The following is a 22,868-nucleotide window of genomic DNA, read 5'->3' as shown; positions in this document are numbered from 1 at the left end:
GGGGACAAAAAAACTGTGTCACTGCATCCTTTAGGCAATATGAATACGATGAGAAACTAAATTTTTATTTTTCTTGGCCTTATACATGGGAGTCTATGGAGAGCTGCCTTATACATGGGAGTCTATGGAGGTGTAAACTAAAAAGTCCTCTAACACGGCCAAATTCGATCGCATGTTTTAAAACAAATTGACATGCATCTGTATGGTGTTGGGTACTATTCTTGTGCAAAGTTTGAAAGAAATTGACCAGGGCATGTCTGAGATATCTGCGTGAACGGACGGACGGACGGACTGACATGACCAAACCTATAACTCCCCCAGGACTTCGTCCGTGGGCACTAAAAACAACACAACAGTTATTACAGCTACACCGGCGGTAGGTTCATATCCAGAGCCCCGTACGGTCTGCCGCCGTCGCTTGAAAACAATCTCATAAACCTGGCCATATGGGCAACTGTGTATGGGCAGCTGGATACTTGACTTCCCGGAGAAGGCGAGCTGTCACGTTCAAGCTCAGGATTATTTGTCGATCAAATTTCAGTAAATTTACCTTACCTAGATGAAATTTTGTCTAAAGGCTGAAATTTCGCCGAAGTTTGACAAAATTGCATCGATTTTTCAGGTTCATATCCGACATTTTTGAGTTTTGAGTGCAGACAGAAATAAGTTTTGAGGCAACATGGCTGCGACCCCATGTTGACCCCTAGCCCTGCGTACGATGCTATGTGCTACAGCACAGAGTAAGATACACAGAGTGGCAACACATCATGCCTTTTGTTCCATGGTCGTCTCGGCCCTTTCATGTTAAAATGAGCTTAACAGGTGTCAGACTGTTTGGAATTTTATGCGTGGTTGATAATTTCACGAGATTATGCGAATTGTAGGACGAGATTTCCCAGAACCCTTTGCGTGGCGCTATTTTGTAATCGCATCAAAACAAACATGAACGATCGCGAGCTCGCAGAAATTGAAATCGACGATCTTTCAGACGATAGCTTTGGCAGTGATTTGGACCTGTCCTTTTCTGAAGAAAGCCAAGCTGCAGATGTCGAACTGGGAATCGATATCATGTCTGCTCCCGCAAGTGCTAGTTCTGTGTGCTCGCAACAATACCAATGTCCAATCTGTGAGAAGCTCCTAAAATCTGCCTCGGGATTTTCAAATCACATTAAAGTACATAAGGTCTCAGGAAAATACAACGGTAAGTGGTACATACTTCACATCTTTGGTATGTTGAGAGTGTGGTACTGCAACTGAACTGATCTGTTGTCCAATCCAGACGTTGGCGGCACCCTTACAAGTTATAAGAAGTGTCAAAAGTTTCCGAAAAAATAATCACTCGAGTAGGATCAGCAAGTGGTATCTTTTTTATGCAGCAGTCAATGTAATCCACGAGGGACCGTCACCTCGAACGATGGGGATTACATGCAACTATGCCCGAGGGGCGGGGAAAGTGCCTCATATGGACCTCCTTGATACTTTCACTGACAATCGAATGCCCCACCAATCGGGGATAGGGATTTGTTTGCTTTAGGTGGGTATTTTCCAGGTTGTCTGCCAAGGGGGCGTGGCATTTGACAAATTTCATAGGAATTTGCAAACCCGCACTATGCCCAAAGGTGGGGGTTCGACATTGACTGCCGCATTACCACAGAGAAGTTCTCCTTGTCTTATGTCTATACGACGTATTAAAATGTACTCTATTGGTACTTTTTCCAAGGTAGGTCAGTTTGGGGATATACATGTAGATATTTTCACTGCTTCCTCAGACTATTTCTATTCCTTTGTGCTACGGTAGCACTTCACTTGTGAAAACAGCAACAACCTCATGATAACCGCAACAATATTGCATTCTTGCTTTACACAGCATAACAGTCAGCATTCGCTTATCATAAGTGTACCATCTATATAATTGTCAGCTTCTTCTTGTCCCATATTTCCTGCATTCTGCTCCAGTCCTAAATTATAAGACAGATTTTCTCTTGCTGGTACAATTGTATATTGCATTCTGTTAAAATATTGAAAGAACTAAGACAGGACGGTGTTGTTGTAAAGTGAAAATACTTCTGAATGGTTATTTTCCATATTCACTGGCTGTCTGTAGTTATCACGTATAATATTTATTGAGATAGAAATTTTTTGGAAAGAGACTTCCTTTTGTTATCCTACTGAAAACACACAAACAGTCATGGTATGAAAATAGAATAATTCACACCCCAGGCTGAGATCATTTTTCTTTCTCTCTGTTTTATTTTCTACCCACCCCTTGCATTAAAATAAGTTTGTATTTATGTTTCAAATGAGCATGGATAGTGGTACAAAAGGAAGTCTCTCCAATTGTTTTACCAATGTTCAAAAAAATTGAAACCTGTTTCAAATTGTCTTGCTACTGAAACTAGACATTAATGGATAATGTCTTCTTCTTTCCTTACTATACAGCAAAGGACCACATTTGCAAGGTTGCTTCGCAAGTACTAGTTGGCGTAGAATCATCTACTGAAAGAAAACCTGACAGTGTATCAAAGGCCATTATAGGTGCAAGAACAAAGACCAGGTCACAACATTCACGTAAGTTACTTTGTTTTAATGCATGGTCTGATACAATTATGACATCACAGTTGTACTTTGACAAGTACGATTATTTCCCAGTACAATGAGTGCCATTGTCAAGTTTAACTGTTTCAAAACTCCTGAGATTTCAACAAAAGCTTGATATGAATATGTAAATATCAATAAATTCACCATCATACATGTACAATTATTAAAGCCCTCCTTATCCAAAAAAAAATGTTTGCTATTGTGCACAGAAATTTGACTTTTTTGGTTGTAGCTCCATCATGAGACCCCATGGTTGTTCTGTGCCCTTAGACATCTGCACATACTTTTTATTTGAGAATATGTCATGTTGATTTCAACTTAAGGGTTAACTTTATATAGCATTGCCATCATTTGTACCTAAGCACACTTACAATAGCTACACAGGGATTACATTTAATACTTGTAGCATGACAAATACCATAATTGTTGGTGTCACTGTGAAGTTTTACATAAAATTAATAAGTGGTTTGAAGACATCAACATGGATATGTAAATAACAATTATTTACCAAAATGCAACAATGTACATTTAACAAGAAGTGTCATGCAGTCAACTATCTTTACATTAGAACATTTAACATTACAACAAGTAAAAGTAGCGTTTTGCATTGCAGTATTATGTTCATGAAAGTTTCACTTTCTTACAGGATTGCCAACATTTCTGCTAGAATGCGCTCTGAATATTGTAACTGATGGGATCAACATAGTATTAGATGGCATCATCAGCTGCCCATACCTTGCTATTCCAGAGAGTATGCATGGAGAAGCTATCATAGATGTTGCCTGCAAAGCCAGAAGTGCCTATCAACAACGTAAAGATGAGATACAAGTGTCAGAGGATGTTAAACAGATCGCAAACATTATTACATTCAGCTTGTACAGCTGGTGACAAGTATACCATTCCAACAACCCAAAGAGAGGAAATGTGGTGTCGTTATCATAATGTACGTTTCAATGTGGACTTGAAAGAGTCAGTGTGTCGCATTTTTTCTTTGAATTCTCAAGATGGACATCCAGTGACACTCTTTTACCAGACATTTGTACAAAGATTATTTTTTCATCTTGTAAGAAAACGTACAACTAATGATGTAGAAGCACACAATAATAACAATGGTTCTGATTCATCAGCTACATTGTCACAAACAGAACAACAAGCCATCAGGTACATCACAGGATATTTGATTAAGTCACTAATAAAAAAATTTTGGAAGCAGAAAACAACTAAAGCAAGAGCTTTGTATCAGTACTGAAGCAATTAATCTGTACGGGTAACACAAGCTTTTATCTGCTTGAAACAAAACGATGGGTTGATGCTCAGAATCGTGGTGGCCTGATCCAGCCAACTGACCAAGCATTTCTACTTGTCCGCAGTATGGATCGGCTAATCAAAAAATGCTATGTACACAGTGCTATGGGTCATGTGACTAAAATAGATGTTGTTAAATTCGAGGAGCTATTGTGTAGTGATGCTATCATTTTAGAATACTGGGTGAAAATGGCCAGGCCGCTATCTGATGAACTTAAGCTCCAGCTTCTGTCAGTGCTAGGTAGATTGTTCAGTAATGTTCATGGTAAAGCAATCCATATGTCCTTGACAGAGAAACACCAAAAAAATGCTAGAATGAATATAAAAGGACAAAAAGGGATTAGAAAACAATTGAAGCGAATGTAGATCAGTGGTTCCATTCACACTGACAGCCAGTGCTTAATTTAGTGTATGTTGCCAGTATCATGATATACGTGGACGTTTCTCGAGAGGAGTGTCATTTGCAAACTGCATGGCCTCTCTGTGCATATTGGTGTTTCCAGTAACAGGCGCTGTCAAACTTGAACCTTGAACTCTTAGATTCACTGTATTGTAATCAAACTCTTGGACTGTGGGGTTTTCATTCCATCCACCTGCTTGGCGTTGCTTACCAAACCACTGTTCTAGTGGGTCTTGACTGAAATGTTCACTAAGAACAAACTGGGCACCTTGTTGCAGTAGGAACTTACATGCCTCAACAAATGAACGAACTGAAAAAAAAAAGCAATAACTGACTGTGCACAATTTGTATTTACATGTTGACAGAGTGATGTAAAGTACTACTATGTAAATTATGGACAGTGCATTTGAAATAATAAATTGTCTTTCCTCTTGTTTAATTTTGTAATGTGTTTCAAAAATGACTTTAAAATAAAAATTCCTTTGTCTGCTAATTTCCTTGGGGATTCCTTGCTATTAAACTTGGAACTTAGTGTGATTTTAAAAGGGAAACCATCCTGTTGAATGAGATACAATGAAAGACATAATAACCTGTGATTTCAATTCCTTGTAGTGTCTGATAGCTGAGCATCATCTGGCCCTTTTCCTTCCTGGTAAACACCCCTTGCCTGTTGTCTACTTGCTCCTTCCACTCCGCAAAGTATTGAAGAAAGTCATTCTGTAGCCACTATTAAGAGGTACAAAAAACATGGGAAACTTTTGTAGTGTAGGCAATGACACAAGCAGCCATGCAATAATTTTCTTACTGGATCAAAAATCAGGCAATAAAATTCAAACCCTTAGTAATTGAATGTCACATGAAAAATGCATCTGTTGACCAATAATAAATTTTGATGTGCTCACCCCTGAAAAAAATGTAAATTGAAGTGGAAACTTGGAAAGATCTTGTAATTTGAAGCATGATAAAAGTCTCTGAACAGATTTTAAAGTGAGTACAGAATTGGAATGATGAAGTTTCATCATGTAAGAAGAAAATAGTGACTTGTAACAATTTGCTGATATCAACTTTAACATTTGTCATTCTCGGCCTGGCAGTGAATGTAAAGTATTTGTCAATTTCATGACCATTTTCTGACACTATAAAGTTTGTGAAACTGTAAAAATAGATAAAAGTCAATCTTTCTGCTACAGACTGAAATGGTAACACCACTATCATAAGTTCAGAGCCTCACCTCGAACCGAGGGTCATTAACGTCTGTGTATGGACGAACATCTGGATTGCCAGTCCGTGTACATTCATTGATTGACCTTACATTCAGACAGTCAAAGAATTTATTGAACATTCTAATAAACTTCACAGTCTCGGTGACTTGCTGACATCCACTGGCTTCAATAGCATTTGCTACTGACCGACTTAAGACCTGTTAGCATAATAATACAAAATACACAAACAAATTACTTTGAATCTTTACAAATGAATCATGTCCAATGTGGAAACATGTTAATGTTGAAGAAATTTTTCCATTTTCTTTCTAATGATTATGACGTAAAAATTTCTTGGTACTTATCAAATCAGCAATATCCAGGGACACATAGGAGCTGTCAGGCACAAAAACTGATGCATGACAAATTTAATTTATCACTTTTGCTGCTGACACCCGCAATAAAAATTTTCTATTTCAAATGTTCTGAGCTATTACTTTTCAGCCCACCTGTTAATTCAGCCTCTATCTTAAGTACGTACTTTATTTTTTCTAATTGACACATGAAGTTTCAGGTGTTCACACATGTATTGTCGAAGACATGGATGTCACACTTCATCTGGTCACAAATATTTGCGTAATTTTACCTGTGCAGCCAAGTTAACTCTCATCACTGAGAATGAGGTAAGGTGGACATGAGATCGTGTCAGCTTCATAACAGTTCTATATAGTCCTGCACTCTGTTGCTCATATAGATTTACAATATGTAGCCATGATATGTCTTTGTGATTTCTCTGGAAGACAAAACCAAATCAGATGTATGAAAATAAAAATTATGAGTAAGGCCAAAAAAAAAGATTGTTTCTGGTCATTGAAATGTGGCAAAAATGATGCGTCGACGCGATTTTAAAAAATTTTTTGGTGGAATTTGATACATTTCCCCTTTTTTTCCATAGGGACAAATGAAAAACAGGACAAAAAAGAGTCAGTGCGCACACTTTGAAACGGTGCGCGCCATGACCAGTAACTGAAATCCAGGAAATTAATATTATTTTATTCCCCTTCTCATGTGGTAAAACACTTGCGAAAATCTGCAAACATGGTTATGCAAAGTGAGATTGATGGTTTATAAGCTAAAATTATACCCATTTGGGGCCAAATTGCCATTTCTAAAGTATTTTCACCAAGTGACAAAAGCAATATGACTTCCTACTGCCTTTAACAGTCCCATGACAATATTTCACTATCAGCAATGTAAAACTGTCCCTATCCAGTGTACTCTTGAAGCTATGTCTCACGTTTTTACTATATATAAAATTACTGTACTGTGCGCAGTTGATGTTTAGCGCTGAATTACACATCACTGAAAAAAGTTAAAGTAATAAATTTTAAGAAATTACTCACCCACATTCTCCTACTCCTTTTATGGGAATAAGAATTAGCAAAGCAGTTCCTTGCTGTTTTTATGAGATGAGGAGGGTCTGATATGAAGAAAAGCTTCCTAGGTTCACTGGCAAATGGATTTACTGTACTGTATACCAAAGTGTCTCTCGGTGCATTATGCTGTCTGTGGAGCTTGAAGAATTTCCTATTAGGGCTTGCCCCATCACATGTTGTTGCCAACACCATCACTCCTGCCTGCTCAAGATACTCCACTCCTCTCCACATTATGCTGAAAAGTTCATCAGCTGTTATACCATAAGTGGGAAAATGTGCAAATGCAAACTTAAAGTTTGTGGCTATGCCTCGCACCATCAGGCATAGCATATATCTTGCAAGGCGCAGGTTGCTGTCAGCAGTACTGCTATCAAAACTTGCTTGGATTCGCTCTTGGTAATTAAGCAAATCATTTCCCACCGAATCCAAATTCACAAAGCCAATCAGTTCACCACTGTGCTTGTCATATACTAGATCTTCCTTAATTCTAATTTCATCTTGTAGCAAGACAACATACCTCTGCCACTCTTCTAACATAGTTAATTTCATCTCTCTTAACAGCTGTCTAGTCACTTCTGGACTGAAATCACTTATGCCTTTTACACAGTGTGAGTAGTCATACAGGGTCCTCTTACAAGGTAGTTTAATGAATCCACTTTCTCTCATGGTCTTGTATGCTGACGGGCTTTTGAGGTGCAGTGACAAGCACAATCTTATTATCATTGGGTGCCATCTCATCCGTTTAGGGGACTTGCAAGCATTTGCCTTTAACTGTTCTTCCCAAAAAAGCCTTTCAAATGTATCTGGTTTGTAATTAGAAATGACATATGATGTGTTCTCAGTCATCATGGAAGCTATGTCACTGCTGGTGTCACTGTTAAGTTCAATGCCACAGTCCTTAATTGTCTCTTGCAAATAGCCTTTGATGCGCTTGTCTCTAGCTTGCAACAGTTTAAGCTGTGCTTTAGTATGACGAAGTCTGCCGCAGAGTTCATCTTTATTGAGGTTTGTATAAGCAACTCTGGACTGAGTACTGATTCTGTCTTTGAGGTGTGATCTTGTATTTCTACTTCGCATACTTCGTAAAGTCCCCCTGTACTTACTGCAAGAATGACACCTTGTTCCATTGGTAAGCAAACTGCATTCAACAGAACGAATTGTGGTCTCATACCTGACACCATCAGTAGAAATGGCACAGAAATTTCCCTCCCGGAATGCTGAAATTGCTTTTTGGCCAGCATGAGACAGGACGGTTACGCTGGGTACAAGTTCCAGGAAATCCTCATCAAAGTTGCCACAGCAAATGTTAAACTTGTCCAACTCAGACAGAAATCTCAGAATGTGTTGTTTTGACTTTATGAAGCATTTGTTGAATATTGGATGATCTGGATGTAACTGCTGGCCGTGTACAGTGATGGCAATAGAAAGATCTGAATTGATTTTGACTGACTTGCTAATGACTGGGAACTTGTCACTGAATGACAAATGTACAATGTAGATTTTGTCTGCACAAATGGCAGTGTTCCAGCCTTGTGGGAGTGTTCCAGGAGCTGCCAATTCATCTGAGAGTGTTCTGAAGCACCTTTCATTCTCTTGTGCAGCAAGAAGATTCCTGAAGTCATCATCATTGATGATATTTGGATCATACTGATACATCTTGCCACTATACTCAACATAGAACTCATCTGCTCCAAATCCTTCATCATCAAATTTGATAGCAGTTTCTTGGCTGAAAGAAAGAGATGCAAATTAAAATAATGTAAATGTGTGCAAAATAAAAATGGACAAATTCACAAGTTAGTACATGTGAAGATAATATTTTGAAATTTTGAGATGGGACATTGTCATCACATGAATTTCTCATTCAGTTTTTTTACAAATTTACATCATGATAACTGAATTGTTTTCTTCTAAATTTAAAAAGAGTAGTGCCCAATACCCTGACTGTTCTTTACAGAACACTTAATAAAACATACATGGATTACTTGTTTGCTATAACATATTATTATCAGAGAAAGCCATTTATTTAATTCCATCTCAGCACTGATGATATGTGAGAGTGTGACTCATGCATTATCAAATACAGTATAGACTTCATATGGCATTTACTTCTCTTTTGTGTCATTTAATTACAAAAAACTCACAAACAAAACTCACCATCCCAAATTGTGATCATCCAATACAGGTATGGGAGTAACTTCTGATGGCAAATCTCTCATAAAAGATTGTTGTGCCTATTTGGGTAAGGAAACAAACAAACAGTCAATAATACAGTTTATCACATATGCCCGATGTTAGTGCAAGGTCAGTGCATTGATTTGAATAGGATCATGTAGAAAATTAGTTACATACATTGAGATTGTTGGACAAAACGGAAGATTTCCATATTTTAGGCCGCCTTGGTGCTCTCTTAATGCTACTTTGGCAAACACGACAGTTTTCATCCTGTGAACAGTGTGTGAACACTAAAGTTGGTCTTGCTGCTTTATATCTTGTCTTCTTATTCGCCCGACGACTCTTTCTCAAGATGGTTTCATCAGTCCCACATATATACGGTGGATGGATTTGTGGGTCATCATCTTTCACATTAATGTTAAACAATTCCAAAATTTCTTCGCTGAAATCACAGACTTTGGCATAACCGCCTCTCCTCTTTAATTTTTTCAGTCGGTAGCCACACACTCTACAAAGAGTTTTCAGCTTCTTATGGTGACTTACTGCCATGGTAATTCTGTATCAGATAAACTAAGATACACATTATTAACCCTTTGAGCGCCAAAGTCAATTTTGATAACTTTGAAAAAATATGCGCCTGCCAATTTTTTTCAGATTTTTGCCAAAATTGTGATAAAAATCTGTAGCAAATGTAATGTCATTTGCATTTGGTTCAAAATTGTCAGAAGAATTACAGAAAATTCATAAAAATTGGTTACATGTTGCACTAAATTTTTTGTGGAAAAAATTACAGCACTCAAAAGGTTAAAGAGAAAATATAAGGCTATTAATGAAGTCATTTCCATGCAATTTGCCATCATAGTAGTGGACACGGTTGTACATCATCCCTCCCATGTTAGATTTGTCACACGCCATCGGTTTTTATATGTCGATTGTGATTTTACTTTCCAGACAATGCGGCACGCGTCGATTTGTAAAGTGCCTGACGCGCAAACAAAAAAGATGAAAGTTGACAATGGCTGGCTGTTTCACAGTTGTATACAACACACGTACGTACGTACAGCGTACTGTACGTACGGTATATGATGATAGATGTAGATTTGGAAAACAAAATTGCATGTTGTTTTGGTGGGATAGCCGCCAGAATAGTACGTTCACTTTCAATTTCAGACGTGTATAAAACAGTTTTGACTCGAAAGCAAACACACGATGTGCCCCGGGAACAACCGATTCGTACGTACGCAACACAATGGGCCAATCCTTGAGATTTTTACCACATTTTTTCTCCTGATCTTCTGTTTGGACAAGACGACGAGTCGATGGCGTCGTGCTGCCTGTCGCGTAGCAACAATGTTTCAGATATTTACTTTGTGTGCTCTCAGGGCAGAAACACTGCCTCACGCCAATCAAAACATAACACGCCAGCAGTTTCATAAACACGTCGTTTTCGGACAGACGTGTAGTAGACGGTATGACAGACCGTAAACCATTGAGTAAAATCTGACAGGATCGATAAAAGACTTTCAAATTTGGTTCAAACACACTCATTATATATTCATAAAAATGTGAGAGGAATTTTTAAAACTGTAAAACTCACCTCTCCAAGGCTCAAAACTTTCCAGCTTTCGCCAGCGCGCCAATTCCGCTCAGCACCAAAAGACAACAACAACACGAACTTTGCCGAACATACTTTCGCTTAAAAATTAGCGAAAATCCGGAAACTACCGAAGGTTTCATGGTCGGCACTCTTCGGAAAAGAGAGCCGAGAGCTTCATGAGGCGAGGCAAACATGGATTGCTTACGTAACCGCTTCACGCCTTAAACAATAGGTGTTGCCACTCTGTGTATCTTACTCTGTGGCTAGAGCTAACACACAACATCGTACGCAGGGCTAGCGAGAGAGTTGCCGACATCGACGGTTATTTACGAGAAGTGATAAAAGACTGTCTTTTTGGAAGCGATCGAGTAGCTGAGGTAGGCTGGGATACGACTTAGGCCCAAGAACGCTGAATTTCGGCAGTAATTTGGCTTTTTACGTCAAGTCCCAAAATGGATTTGAAGTCACCGACCCTACGTACGGGTCTTTGCAGGGCTGTGGTGAGCGGGGCGATTAGCTGTAGCGGAACACACAGCATCGTACGCAGGGCTGTTGACCCCAAGTGAAATGTGTTCGCGATCAAATCTTCCTGTATTTTTTTCAGAATTTTCGACAAAATCATTGCTTCTTAAATCTTTTGTAAAATATAAAATACTAAAATAAAAATGCGATGTGCCATGTCTCCAGATTTCTAAAATATCGTTCGTTGACCGTTCGACGGAATACTCATTTCGCAAACTTGTGACGCAGTTGAAATTCAATACTGACCGCCAAATAATCTTAATGAGACGAGATCATTCTAGACATCCTCCAAATTATCCAACCATTCGCGTTAGAGTTCAGTTCGCTCAGAGTATCATAACATTCTTCGGCCTTCGTTTAGATCGACCCTAATCTCTCCCATTTAGGAAATAAATACACAAGCTACCTTGACAAAACTTCGTGCACCATCCAGGACCAAACGCACTACAAATCTGTCTTGACGTCATCATCTCCTTACATGGTAATCGGCATACCGTATTTTTTAGCAAAGGAGACACAGAATACGTCGGAGAATTCAGTTTCAAAACGTATTACATTGTGTGATGTTGTCAAAAAAAGGTAATGTTACTGCAGTGGTATAAATTAGAAAACACAAAAGTTCAAATCAGTTTATTTCGGACTGGCTTTACCCAACATTTCATATTGTTTCTTATGCCAGATTTGACCACGTGCTTACTGGCGACCCCTTTACATGCAAATTTTGTGTCAAATGGTGTGTTCTCCTGGAAAAACAAACGTACGATTTCTATATGAAGGAGGCGAAATTTGCCCTCAAAACTCGAAACCACCCCTTTTATGGGGTGTACCTAGCTATTTTGAACGAGCTTCTCGAATCTGCAGCTCTATTTCGAAATGATGGTCTGGTTTTCTCAGCTCAAGGATAAGTGTTCTCCATCGCTGTGGGCATTACTATTCTCAACTGGGGGTACAGTTTCCAGTCGTAATGTTTTTCATTGTGTCCGGAATATAAAACCTTTCCTTTTTACACTTTCACTTTGATTAAAACTAGTCCACATCTTGTCAGCGATTAAACATGTTTCAAGTTTAAATGTTAAATTCTGGTCTCGAGCCCTCTTGTTCGACCAAACTGAAATTACCCCTCCCACTTTGGCTCGTCCAGTGGGTGTAGCAAGGGTCGTGCCATCGCCTAGGAAACGGAGGGTGCATTAATTGTTGCATTTCGATGCACATTTTGATTATATTCAGAAGATTTTGTGGCAAAAACTCAGATAGAGAAGCATTAATATTCACATCTCACTTATTCAAGACTGGCTGAGAGCAGCACTTCCATTCAGTGAACATCATTACGCCATTTATTATGCCAAGAAAGATGAAGCCAAGACATTTTGCCCTCCCTGGTCTCAGCCAGAAATGGTTATACCTTACAGAGTTTTTTCTCACGGAATGAAAACAAATGTACTTGGGCTGAGGCCCAAGTAAAATGAATAAAAATCAGAATTAATGGTCTACAGACGAACAGGCACAAAATTCAAAATTCTTTCATCATTTTGGCCATTTTTTTCACTTGAATTGTGCCTGTCGTACTGGCACTCTGAAGGTGTACAGTTGTTGACAAATCTGGAATTGGTTATAGATCACAATGCAGCTGAAAGCAGTACGTAACTTAAAATTGATCACAGCGATCTTGATCACGGCTTTCCTACCATCGCCGTCAATTTATAAACGTAAACAAATGTCAACGGTCAAAAACTTCGTTCTCTTTTTACATGACTATCTTGTTTTGTTTCTTGTCCCATTCATGAGAGTTCCATGATATGTTCCACACTGAATAAAACCATTTTCAAATCCTTGCTTTTCATTTTCAAAGACGACGAGTCGTCCTGATAGATTTTCGCAAACATCGCAAAGTGATCACTACATCGCAAAGTGATCACAATTTGCATCGTAGTCGATACTATTAAGTTGTTCGTGCCTCGACAGTGAAAAGCTTAAACCTTTGCTCAAACGATCCTCTTACCAAAGCACGAATATAGTCAGTGTAGTCACCGTGCAGTTTTGTACCAGAGAAACACATTATCTGACATTTACCGGTATTTGAATTTCAAATGATCGATATCCCTGTGTTAGCTCTGTGAGAAAAAATAATATTTTTGATTTTCGAAAGAAAATGAATATTTATATGTATTCTTTACTGTTAATTTACTTATTATTCAGCATAAATTTATTTATTTACATATTCATTTATTTATCATTTATTTATCTATCTATCTATTTGTTTATTTGTTTGTGATTTATGCATTTATTTGTTTAATTCAGCATTAAGCATTTTTTATTATTTACTTATTTATTTTCAGTCCTATGATTTAGTATAACAGATACGTAATAGAAGAGGTTGGAAAATTAAAATTTAAACTCGAAAGAGTTAAAGAACTAATTCTTGACAAAACGTTCGCACTTTGGCTCGCTATTTCTCTTGGAGTTCACAGAAGACTGTCTAAAGCTTGAACAACAAGCAAAACCATAATGGACATTTCTCGTATAATCACTTTTCTAAACTTAAGACTAAGAAAACGAAACGATATCTTTAATTTCAAATGTATCTTCATGAACTACATTTGGCGTTTATTTAAACTTGACTTCCTCCAGATGGATGGCAAAAGATTTTCATTAGAAAACATAAATAATCCGGATTTTAGCCTCCAATTCAGTCCGTACTGTGAAGTCAATCATCATGATACGCGAGGTATGGGTGTTATCGTGCGATCAATATGAATAGATCTGAGAGTTCGCGACTGATAAAAATGTCACTTCCGCCGGAGGCTAGGTTTCTACGCATTACATCTGTGTTGCTGCTTTGGACTAGTTCAAGGGCATATATGTTTGAGGTGTATTGTAGACTACTGGAAATTATGCGTACCCATCCATTCTGGCAATGGATTATGCCGTGACCTGTACTGGAAACTGTACAAATAGGTGTTCTTTTCCTGTGCGGAATGATACTTGGCTTGGCGGTAAGATGGTGCCACGTAAGCATAATCTGATTTCATCTGAAACGTTAGATAATTTATTTAATTCGTTCTCTTAGACGGGTAAATTGTTTCTGATTTATACCAGTCATTTAAAGCGATTGTTGAAGTTTGAAGAATAGCAGATAGTTTTGAACAGATGAACGGTAAACTATAAAATGCTGGAGAATTAAATTTTATTTATTTATAAGTCAACAGAAAGGGGCATTTATTTAAAAGAATATATCTGAGTACGTGTTTTTAAAATCGTGTTGATGCGTTTTTGTTGGTTCTACGCATAATATTGCTCTAGTGGTGCTATATACTGTACACGAAACAAGGAGTGAATATTCGAACAATTTCGAAAGTGAAAGACGTTGGAAGTAGAGCAACTTCAAGTTTGGCAGATATCATAAGACGTGTTATGGAATCAACAGAAAGCAAAATGCCCTGTATTTGGCATGGAATTACCAGGGAGACAGCAAAGCTGTGCTCTTTTGGTTCTCTTCTTCAAGTAATAATAACCTTTCATATTTATTTTACTTTGCAGCCCACTTTTGCCACAAATTACTATACAACTAAGAAGATTGATTTCTTAAGTTTCAAAATACTCGATACCGATTTCTTTAGTACAGCGCAATATTTTAGCTTTCACATCAGGATGAGATGTGTGGATCCTCTTTTTAATTCCGAGAAGAAGGTATTAAACTGATTTGAACACATCCCGGCATCTACGAATTTAGTTAATTGAAGACATATTCTGGTGGTCAATTAGAAGAAATAGGGCATTATTTTATTTTGTTGTTTTTCATCTTTGTCTTTTGAAGAAAATTTTTCTGACAGTCGTGATATTCTCACCATAATCCACTGATGTCTGATCATACTTTGATCATACGGGTCTGTTGGTTCGGTGTATTCATACTCTACTGCATCAAAGATGGCGTCAGAGTTGCCTGTGTAGTCGAATCGCGCCACCCATTTGAAGTTCTTCATCAAACTTTGCTTTCGTCATCAATTGGTCCCCTACATTTAGATATAGATAAAGACATAGAGGCATTACACAGGATGCAGGGTGTGGTTGTGGGGGTCATGTCATTGAGCACTTCGCAGAACCATACGAAAGGAACAGAAACCAATTTTCTTAATAATCTTATTACGTTTTTTTGTTTGTTTGGTTTTTTTTTGCTTTCTTTATAAACGGAAGTGCGACTTATATTCCCGGTGACTGCAAGAGAAAACTTATCGTTAGCACAGTTTTGCTGTCTCCAAGGTACTTGCACGCTAAAAAAATCATTCAATAATATGACCTACGAACACATTATCTTAGCCTTTTTCGGCTGCTCCTTTGTGACTCTGTGTTTTCCTGTAGTAGCTTCATGAGAACAGGGTGGTGAAATTTCGTACGCCGAGTGTTTTCGACTGGATTCAGCGAAGTTCTCCGTATACACAACGTACAAGTGCACGTGCCCTTCCGAACAATTCACAAAAATTATAAACTAGTTTTGGAACGAACGTAACCTTACTGGAACAACAATAATAACACTCTTGAAGGAGAAAATTCAATTCAAACCCGCAATAAGCCATAATGTGCCAATGATTTGCTTCATTTGAGAGAGAGAGTTTGTAACTACATGAGGTGATCAAATTAAACAGATGAAGTTCTCATATGTAGTTAGAATGTGCAAAGCTCAGGCTGTCCATCCCAAATTCTCTGTAAACTGGTTTACATTCACCAGTGATAACAATGGGATTTGGCAGAACAAGGGCTAAGGATGTTTTTGCATACTCTAGGATGCTTCCCAAATGTTTTTGGTCAAACTTTGTCAAATTAGCAGAACAAAAAACGTATGCCCTTGTCTCTGCAGAGTCAATTTTCAGGTTGAATGCATTCAGTAAACCTTTACATACAAGTACATTAACTTAACAACCACTCTGGTGTCATTTTGGAACTTACAGAAGACAGCAGCCTCTTCATCCTTGACGGTTCCTATCAGCATCGGCACCGGAGTAAACCTTCCCGACCTAAGCAAGTTTTCGGGTGTATCTTTGATGAAGTACCCATCTATTCGCGGCGCCCACGGCGATATCATGTCAGGTCCCTAAGGAAGATATATCATGAAAATTGAAGGAGGACGTGTGAGGACGAGAGAGGTGGACTCGGAAGTAGATAAGTAGAAAGCAAAGAGAGGGATCAAGATCACAATCGGGTCAGATTAAATAAATTAATAATATTCAGACCTTTTTGTTGAAACTTTGAACTTATTTCAAGGGACAGGAAGAGAAATTTGCAAAGTTGTGTTCTATGATATTTCACAGTATCTTCAAGTACAACGAAGAACATAAAATGTCACGAGTTGATTAGAAGTCTTGATATTACCTCAACGTGTATTCTGCCCACCGTCAGAATTTTCATGGTATTTCTGAACCAAAATGCTGCTACGGAATTAGCTGTTGAATTTTGAAAATGTCAGGGGCCAAAAGTTGCTCAACAGTTACATTACATCATCGTATAGGCGTAAATCACTCTTTATTGGTGTTCATGATAGTGTTTTTCCCTCCACAATATTGATTTATTCAAACATTTTACTCATATCAAGTATAATCTACTGAAAAGAATAAAAGGCAACTTCGGCAGTCCTTGTCCACATTATTTGTAACCTGACCTTTAACTCTCCCACCGCCACCATGGTCTGGCACAGGCGTACGGATGTTTCCTAGATCGTCGTCGGATGGGAAGTGACTGACACTGTACTGTGAGGCCGAAGGCCGAACCTCGTACTGTATAAGAATAATACAGTACCCGAGGTTCGGCCTTCGGCCTCACAGTACAGTGTCAGTCACTTCCCATCCAAAGACGATCTAGGAAACATTCCGTACGCCTGTGCCATGGTCTGGCCCAAGCCCATTATTGTATCAACCATGATTATGGAACCTTTTACAAAACATTAGGGGTGAGCATGTTAATTGTCACCTAGTACCTACTCTGACGGTTATGTCGTGGAAAACGTCCCAAGGTTTCGTCCTCAGACAGGTGACCAAATCTTTAGAAGGCTCCCTAGGACAGTGGAGTTGTTCGGCCAACTGCCTCGTGGCGTCAGAGGCGTTATGTGGAGGTCTGTAGATAGCCCAGGGTGATGCAGCACAACCACTCTGTGGTATTGCGGCGTGAAACAAGCCTGTCGACAGATTTGATGTGTCAGTTATGATCGACTGCAAAACACAGTCGTGATTCCCCTAGCTTGAGATTGCAATGAAGAGGCTAGGCGGCGTACAACTCTTCAGTTACGTGCGTGCTTGAAATTGTAGACTTCTGGATCTTTTTGGTTGATTTTGTTTTGTGTCAGAGTAATTGAAAACATTAGATGATACGGCATGGGAGAATTGCCTCCGGTAAACCCTGAAGTTTCCGGTAACCCGACCTACATGTACCCTACTTAAACGCCTTCTGTCGAAATGATTATGGTATTTTCAAATATCACCGATGGTTTTACAAACTTTTGATGGCTCGCACCCAAATGAAAATGAAAAAAATAGAAAAAAATTCCCCGGCCGACCGACCTACCCTATGATTTCTTTAGGGCATGTTAACAGAAAGATAATATTTTTGTCTTATTGACAGAAAGCTCACCTTTTCGATCTGTGATAGAACCAATAAGGAATATTGTTCGGTTTTACTGCATCGATGCTTCAAGGACACCTTGAATATTTCCGAGAAAATCTCGGAAAATCTTAAATTGTTCGAATTTATACCATTAAGGCAAAGAGGGTTCAGGCTATTTGCTAATGTACCAGCGATTTGTTCAAACCTGCAATTTCAATGGAGAGCAAGCTATCTTTGGTCGACACAAATCTATTGCACATTTTTGTCGTATTACCTCTAGATACTTCAGAAACAAATGAAGTCCAACACTGCCGCCACCAGCGCTCTCTCCAAATATGGTGACTCTGCTCGGGTCTCCACCGAATTTGGCGATGTTGCCTTTCACCCACTTCATAGCCTCGATTTGATCCAGCAGACCATAATTCCCAGGAGCTACGTCATTGTCGGTGCTCAGCCACCCTTAGCATAAATAAAATTACACCGCAGATAAAACATTCCTTAATAGAACATCTCAGTACGATAATTCAAGGACAATGTTTTACTAATTACTCAGAAGTTCGTTTCGTTTTCGATGATAAAATAATGGTTATTTGACTTAAACATAGTGTGACAACAGCTCGTGAACATTTGAGATCGTATCATGTTTCATACACACCAAAATATCCAACATGGTATAGCATACAAGGTAAAGTTATGCCCTTATCAATGTTTTCTATCAGGGGAATGTGGGGCAATAGGGGAAATTGATTGCAAATCGTATCCCGGGACAAAGGAATTTGATCGCAACGATGCGCCAAGTGGCAGGGTTTATTTGACAGTACCACAAAATGGTAGTTTATGTATTTTAACTGATATTAGGTCCTAAATTGTGTACAATTAGCCTCTAATTTGCTCCATCCTTGAGCGTTTGACATCTTTTTGTAACCTGTGAGTGGGAAATTTGACATGGTTTGGAAAATGTCAAATTCCCCTGTTAGGCCCACACCCCAGGGTGGAAATCTTTGCCAGGTACATTAAATGGATAAAAATAGTTATGCACGACTCAAAGATCTAATCCACATGCCAGGTCTGTTTATGATGATCGCGATTAGACATGCCTTCATGGTAAAATACTTTGAACGCATTATGGCATACATCGCAGATCCATGGTAAGCCAATAATTTAGAATCCGCAGTTACACGTCATTTTCATGGAGATTATAAAAAAATGAAAATTTACAGAACTTCGCTTCGACGAAATAATAATCGTAGGGTTATTGCGATAGATTTCCTAAAATCTGGTGCATTATTGTTAACGACATTGAACGTCTTTCAACACATCAAGTCTTTTCATTGTCAGCGATTGAATGCTCCGGAGAGAGAAGACGGGGTATAAAATAGACTCATGGCACATTCCTGGGAAAAATCGCCAAAAGTTGTCTTTACGGAAGATACATTGACTTGCGTCCCTCCCTCAAACGTTAAAAAGTTTAAATGCTTGTCAACCCTTTGCGAATTCCGATGTAAACTTCATATTTACCTAGCACTCCAATTCGATAATTTGTCGTCACGACAACCACATTTTTCTGCGCCAGTATACTCCCGTCATACTCTTCGGCTGTGCCGTATTCGTAAGCTCCACCGTAAATCCAAAGCATGACGGGATACGAATTCTGCTCTGAGGGGACCTGTCAAGCGTTTGAGATCTCATTGATAAATGCGAGGTTAGACTGGTTATAATACCGTACATCTTAGTTAACACGTTTTTATTTCCAGATCACCTTAAACGAGCCTTATGCTGGCTGTATTTTATGTTATTCACATAATCTAACTTTTCTAGTCATCATCGGTACGTGATTTATTTTATATTTCACTGGGCTATCTATTGCGCGATTTTGACATAATATACAGGCCCAGGAAGGTCATGAACACTATAGTCATATTTTTACATTATTTAGGCTGCAGTCACAAAAATTTATAGAGGGGGCGGGAGATTCCAAACAAAGTTCTCAGATTTTTCAAATACCCCCTCCACAAACACAATGTATTCAAGTCCCCCTTCTGACTTGCTACAATTTTGAAGTCCCACCACCCTCTTCAAAAGCAGTCAAAATGTGGCCAATATAGTGTTTCGTCCAAAAATAGCAAATCATAATACATAGGAGTTTATTGGGCAAACTATGAACATTTTCCCATAAAATCAAGCTATATCTCTACATTTATATGTGTGTGATAATTGATGTAAACGTACATTGCTTGAAGTGGCAGGTAAAAAGTAAATGTGTATGCAAAAAAAATGATTTTTGGATTTCATCAATAAGATTGATTCACTGTACATGGTAGTCTATGAGAAAACAATGGAGACTATTTTCCAATATAAAACTAGCAGTACCTGTTCATCTACAGACTTTTGATGACCAACATAAATGTACTTCATTAGCATGGGGTGTGTTTGCAAGTGCACATATATGTACAAGAAATTTAATTTTGGAATTTCGTGGGAAATGTTGATACATGGGAGTCTATCACAAAACTATGAATATTTTTCCCCAATATAAAACTCGCAATATTTGTGCCTATGCAGGCCCTGAATAATTGACATAATTGTACTTGATTATAAGAGGGTGGTTACATTTGCTTATTTGTACAAGAAATTTGATTTCGGAATTTCGCCGAAAATGTTGATTCACTATACATTGTAGTCTATGAAAAAACTATGAATTTCTTTTTACCACACAAAACTAGCTCAATCTGTGTAATTACAGACGTTTGATAATTGATATTAATATACTTGATATGACTAAGATGGTTACAAGTGCATCTCTGTGCAAGAAATTTGATTTTAGATTTTCACTGAAAAAGTTTATTCACCATACATTGTAGTCTACCAGGAAACGACGATAACACATAGGTTGTCATCTCCCAAAGTGTTATTCAAAGGTTGTTTAACCTGAAGCTTCCAGTTGTTATTGATTACACTATCATATACTACCTGAATAGTTTTATATTCTGTCAAAGTCCTCAAAAAATAAAAATGTGCATACGGCCACATGAACGTTTAACACTGATCTAGACCCAATGTGTTGTCAATGGGAGAATGTAATCAAATAAATTATCTCCCAAATTGTTATTGACAGGTTAAGTTGAAACTGTTAGTCATTATAAAGGATAGTTTTGCACAACAGAGGGGTTGGGTAATTAACAATCATGACAACTTGAATATTTTACCTCAAGGTGACTGCTTGGATCACCAATAAATTGTTTAATAGATCCTAAAACTTGCGCCCAAAGGGCGCCGAAAATGGAAATGGCGGGAAATGAAAGTGCCAGAAGGTATTTGGAAAGGAATTGATATTAAATAAATTTCCAAGCCTGTAATGTCAATTTTTTTTCAGATCCCCCTGGCATGTTGTAAATTTTTTTCATGTCCCCCTGAAATCTCCTAGTCTGGTCCTCTGTCCCATTTCTACTTCTGACTTCGCTGCTAACGAAAATAGGGTTAGGTATGGGCTATTGTTTCAGTCAGAATATTGACTGTATATTAATGAGCACAGTCACCTGGCAAGATCAGGTGATCAGCACATCTATAAGGTGGCAAGCGCGGAAATTAGATGGCGAAATATCGAATGTTGAAGTTGCTGCACGGCTTCACTTTTAAGTCACCGACTCTGTTCTTCTATGATGATGGTATTCAGTGGTGAAATGACGATTATCGTCTATGAGCTTTTTTCTCATACATGCCCTGGTGACCATGGCGACCTTTGGCATGTACGGCAACGACTCAAAAATATTTGACTTTTCGTTTTTCATGATATGTCGACTTAGGATGCTTGGTTCGGGAAACTATGGAGGTAAAATTACTCCATGCGCATACGAAATCTAAATTCGAAGGTAGATTCAAGTTGGAAATAAATTCAACGCAATCACTGCACTCGTACAATTGATCAGTGATAGCCTTGCTTACAATATAGCCCATATCTGTTCTGAGGTGACCTTAAAGTGTTGACTATATTATATGCGTATAGATTAAGTTTATATATTCTGCTTACGTGGGGAGCGTAGATGTTCAGATACAAACAGTCTTCGTCATAATTGTCAAAGCTTTCAAAACTGTCCAGTAGAAACCATTCCCGCTGCGGGCAGGCCGCCTTGAACCTAAACGTATCTTTAATTGTGCCAACCCATGGCAACGGAGGCTTGGGGTGGGCGAAGCGAAGATCGCCTATCGGCGGCGAAGCAAACGGTATCCCGGCGAAGACGTCCAAATACTTCCCATCGTCTTGAAGAACCCGCATGCCACGTACGGCACCGTAAACCGTTTCAGTGATGACGTAGGTAAAGTTTGTGTAGGTGCTGGAGTGAGCTAGCACGCTCGACAGATTCAGAATTAGTGAAAAATATACCAGACGCCGCATTGTGCAACTATTACGATAACTGTACTTGCGTAAACACCCGAATAGTCCAGCAAACTAATGCACTTATGGGGTATTCAGATGATTGGCATATTGATTTATTGCCTCCCGGTTCACCATTAAAATTGAGTTCATGGCAAGTCGCTCAGCATGGAGGGCGCTTTCATGTCTCTCGGCGACTAGACGTGTGTATGTGTCAGGAGCTCCCGATTTTAAAGTTTTCGAACCGACTCTTTCAACCTACATTTTGACTTGGCTGTCACAAGTGGAAAGATTTAAGGTAATAGCAATGAGCCAGCCCAGACCAAATCAACTTGCAGACAAGACGTATCAATTTGCAAATAAGCTGAGTGATGTAAGTAACGGTATGGTCAGTCTTCAGAGGTATATGAAAATGTTCGACTTGAGAATTGGTGGTATTCCAGAATCAAAAACTGATAACTGTATCCAGATTTTAAAATCTATTCTACGAGACGAATTCAAGATGGCCGACATACACATTGAAAATGCCCATCGTGTGCCTGCCAATTGTCGTCCACCAAAAGATTTGCTTGTCTCAGGACCACGGTATATTGTGGCGAGGTTTATTCATCGTAGGGAGAGACACTCAATCTTAAAGACCGCTAGACAGAGAACCTTAATGATTCACAATATT

The 22,868-nt window shown here is 38.6% G+C and overlaps 3 protein-coding genes and 1 long non-coding RNA gene across 4 annotated transcripts; 1 reads left to right on the top strand and 3 right to left on the bottom strand.

The window, feature by feature from the left end:
* The first annotated feature begins 786 nt into the window (after positions 1-786).
* LOC139123329 (uncharacterized) lies at positions 787-3,486 on the top strand. The gene is made up of 3 exons (XM_070689484.1): positions 787-1,201; positions 2,440-2,568; positions 3,245-3,486. The coding sequence occupies exons 1-3, from the start codon at positions 943-945 to the stop codon at positions 3,484-3,486; spliced, it is 630 nt and encodes a 209-aa protein (XP_070545585.1). The 5' UTR covers positions 787-942.
* An 840-nt stretch (positions 3,487-4,326) lies between these two features.
* On the bottom strand, positions 4,327-9,267 carry LOC139123328 (uncharacterized). Its single transcript, XM_070689483.1, has 6 exons — positions 9,099-9,267; positions 6,909-8,670; positions 6,152-6,298; positions 5,535-5,723; positions 4,894-5,029; positions 4,327-4,613 (listed from the first exon to the last, which is right to left on the bottom strand). Exons 1-6 carry the CDS (start codon positions 9,158-9,160, stop codon positions 4,327-4,329), a joined length of 2,583 nt encoding a protein of 860 aa, XP_070545584.1. The 5' UTR covers positions 9,161-9,267.
* Positions 9,268-14,188: 4,921 nt separating this feature from the next.
* LOC139122453 (uncharacterized) lies at positions 14,189-17,394 on the bottom strand. Its single transcript, XR_011549476.1, has 4 exons — positions 17,205-17,394; positions 16,177-16,321; positions 15,081-15,245; positions 14,189-14,264 (listed from the first exon to the last, which is right to left on the bottom strand). It is a non-coding gene; the product is annotated as an uncharacterized lncRNA (long non-coding RNA).
* A 628-nt stretch (positions 17,395-18,022) lies between these two features.
* On the bottom strand, positions 18,023-22,216 carry LOC139123327 (neuroligin-4, X-linked-like). Its single transcript, XM_070689482.1, has 3 exons — positions 21,851-22,216; positions 19,342-19,489; positions 18,023-18,282 (listed from the first exon to the last, which is right to left on the bottom strand). The coding sequence occupies exons 1-3, from the start codon at positions 22,214-22,216 to the stop codon at positions 18,023-18,025; spliced, it is 774 nt and encodes a 257-aa protein (XP_070545583.1).
* Between the last annotated feature and the right edge of the window lie 652 nt (positions 22,217-22,868).

This window comes from Ptychodera flava, chromosome 22 (genome assembly GCF_041260155.1).
Source record: "Ptychodera flava strain L36383 chromosome 22, AS_Pfla_20210202, whole genome shotgun sequence".
In the NCBI taxonomy this organism is placed as follows: domain Eukaryota; kingdom Metazoa; phylum Hemichordata; class Enteropneusta; family Ptychoderidae; genus Ptychodera; species Ptychodera flava.
This window is presented reverse-complemented; position numbering and strand designations above follow the sequence as displayed.